This window comes from Chenopodium quinoa, unplaced genomic scaffold (genome assembly GCF_001683475.1).
Source record: "Chenopodium quinoa cultivar QQ74 unplaced genomic scaffold, ASM168347v1, whole genome shotgun sequence".
Lineage (NCBI taxonomy): Eukaryota > Viridiplantae > Streptophyta > Magnoliopsida > Caryophyllales > Amaranthaceae > Chenopodium > Chenopodium quinoa.
The window spans coordinates 347,634-350,610 of record NW_018745248.1 but is presented as its reverse complement, the minus strand read 5'-3'; the positions used below and the strand labels follow the sequence as shown (position 1 = coordinate 350,610).

General features: G+C 31.5%; 1 protein-coding gene across 1 annotated transcript; it reads right to left on the bottom strand.

Annotated features, from left to right (window-relative positions):
- Window positions 1-707: 707 nt before the first annotated feature.
- LOC110711261 lies at window positions 708-2,114 on the bottom strand. Its single transcript, XM_021889638.1, has 4 exons — window positions 1,560-2,114; window positions 1,386-1,445; window positions 1,215-1,296; window positions 708-896 (listed from the first exon to the last, which is right to left on the bottom strand). The coding sequence occupies exons 1-4, from the start codon at window positions 1,917-1,919 to the stop codon at window positions 871-873; spliced, it is 528 nt and encodes a 175-aa protein (XP_021745330.1). The 5' UTR covers window positions 1,920-2,114; the 3' UTR covers window positions 708-870.
- Window positions 2,115-2,977: the final 863 nt, after the last annotated feature.

The following is a 2,977-nucleotide window of genomic DNA, read 5'->3' as shown; positions in this document are numbered from 1 at the left end:
CTTGCATAGCTTTCTCTCTCTAAACACCGTACTGACTTCGACATCAAAGGGGCCTTCCTCGGCACAATTCTCGAGGCTTGTTTACGTGTGTTTGTTGTGAAGGAAATCCTCGGCCCAGCTATCACTTGGACCGAGTTGAGTCTTCAACCCATTACGAAAGGACTTATCCAAAGGTCCCATTGTTTTCACCCTAAATAACTTTTATATCAATACAATGACATATAAACATAATCTTCTTTTTTTTTCTTTTTTTTTTTTTTTTTTTTTTTTTTTTTTTTTTGTGGAAAACATATAAACATAGTCTTATTCCATATTACTCTATTATTAATTATGCCAACCTTTTAATTTGTTCTCAACAAAAAATCTTATCAATAATCCGAGTGTTTAAAGTATACAAATAATCTGTCCCTATTTTGTTATAAGAATCACTAATACTTCGTATTTGGATTGAATTAGCATATTGAACAAATTCTTGAATTGTAAATGACAAACTACACTTTTGTGCTGGAAAGACAGACATGGGACACCATTTAGAATTTTGGGAGTAAGTAATTATTTGAATATTTATTTGTTCTCAGGTTGTTTCCCATCGTATTGACAAAAACAGATGAAAAGAAGACGAGAAGAAAAACAAAAAAGAGAAAATAAATTAATCATAATATATAAAATTAAAATTAATGACAGAAAAGTGAAGAAGACAGAATCAATATCTACTAAGATCTTTAATTAATAACACCTCTTTCTTTCAACATCTACTACATTTTCTTAATCTCTCCCTCTTTGAGAGAGTAGATTAAATTAATTAATTACTTTTTGAGGGAATTAATAAATTAATTAATTTTGTTGCTCATCATGGCTTTTTTCATTCTCTCATTCCCACCTTCTTCTTAACTGACCTGTCAAAAGTGAGGCACAAATGATTAGTCTTTAAGCTTTTCTTCTTCCTTCTAAAAATTATTTTTTGTTTATTTATTCTCTTTAATGAAAAATTATACTCCGTATTATTTTCGATGAGAAATAATGGTAACACAAAGTAATGTGCAAAATAATAAACAAAATATTATCAGATTTTCAAATATATCCTCACTTTAAAGAAGACGTTGAAAGATGATTGATAAATCAGCAAGATAAAAGCATAATTAGTAACATTATCTCAATTACGGTAGTTGAGATAACTTGACTATTAATTTCGGACAAAGGGAGAATATAATTACCAGGCTGTGTAAAATTATATGTATCATCTATATGAGAAGACTGCCAAAAAGAACCATAGTGATTACTGTATGAAGAATTTCCCTGAAAAAACAAAAAACATCAATATTGATTATATACATAGAATAAGAGTACAAGGCATATTCTATGATAGTGGCTAAAAATGTTTCTACCTGATAGTGGCTTGCTGAGAAATTTTCTGAGAGGTCCATAGTAGAGGAATTATCATATAACTGCCAAAAATAAATAATTATCATAAATAAAACATTAGTTTAACTATAATAATGATTGACAATTCTTAACTAATAAACTTATACTATTAGTAATAGTAAGGCATAATTGAGTACCTTAGAATGCGTAATGGCAGGAGAGCTAGCAGTGTCATCAAGATGATAATGTTGTTTACTAGTAGCTTTCTTATTGTCTTTGCTCGACTTCTTTGATCTCTTATCAATTTTTTTCGACGATTTTCGAGTGTACGATTGGTGTTCATCTTCTTGAAGAAGAAAATGTGGAGGACCAGAGGATGCATCAGACACCATAGATAAGTCCTCTACACCATCATCTTCGTTGTTTCGAGTCGAATTTAATCTATAGCTTTGATGGTAATCACCAATATTTTTTGTTCTTGGTATGTATGACTCTTCTAAGTAGACGGTCCACCCTGATTCACACCCATTACTCCATTCTGAAGCAGCAATATCCATCTTCGATTTATATTTTTAGCGTATAGGATAGAAGGACAAATAATGTAAACGAGATTTAATCTCAGATCTTGAGTATCACCTCTCAAGTCTTGATCTGAATTGGACAGTTTATGAATATATTTCAGAAGTTTGTGTATTTGATATGAATTGGAGAGAGTGGGTGTGCTCTCTATATAAGGAGAGAAAAAGGGTAGAAATGAAAAAGGGGTAGAATATAATAAATAACATTGATGTATAATATAATGTTTATAGGCTAAATTTGTCCTTTACTAAAAATGTTGCTACACCTCAATTTATGATCATATGATTAATGAATCAAAAATGCCAGTTGGCAGTGCTCTTTTTAATTTGAAAGTGAGGTAGGAAAGAGAAAGAAAGAGAAGGGGTGGGTGAAGCCTGTTATTATCAAGTAGTAGAATAGGTGATTAATGGACAAATTTGTGATTATTGAAGAAGTTATGTTATGAATTGAATAATTGGGTCGAGTATATTTGTTATTTTGCTAACAGAAACTCCTTTTACTTGATTTGACTTATGACCTTTGACGCCTGATGTGGCATCTACGTCGTCCACAAGAGATTATGTAACAGCCGATTTTGGATATGTTATTATTGTTGTTGTTTTGTGAGATGCTACTTGATCGACTTAAGGTCTATTCACATTTACTTAATTTCAGTTTAATTCAGTTCAATTCAGCTCTAATCAGTTCGGTTTAGTTCAGTTCAGCTCCTATCAATTCAGTTCAGTTCAGTTCAGCTCTTAATTTCCCTCTCTCATAAAATATTCATTTCAGCTTAGTTCAGTTCAGTTCAGTTCAGTTCAGCTCCAATCAGTTTAGTTCACTTCAGTTCAGCTCAGTTCAGTAAATGTGAACATGCCCTTAGCATTAAGATGACACGAATTAAGGAGATCATTTGCAATAGTGTACCTTTAATTAAACAAAGAGAAATCATGAATTGATCGGTTCACCACAACTCTTTAATGGATGGGAGTTGGTAGCGGTTCAATATAAGTGCTTTATTAGGAACATGTCATATTGATAAGCTGATGAGTGAGTT

Coding starts and splice junctions, on each gene's coding strand:
- LOC110711261 (XM_021889638.1), bottom strand. CDS start 1,919: ATGGATATTGCTGCTTCAGAATGGAGTAATGGGTGTGAATCAGGGTGG. Junction 1,297..1,385: donor TCTCAGCAAGCCACTATCAG/GTAGAAACATTT, acceptor TTGTTTTTTCAG/GGAAATTCTTCATACAGTAA. Junction 897..1,214: donor ATATAATTTTACACAGCCTG/GTAATTATATTC, acceptor CACTTTTGACAG/GTCAGTTAAGAAGAAGGTGG.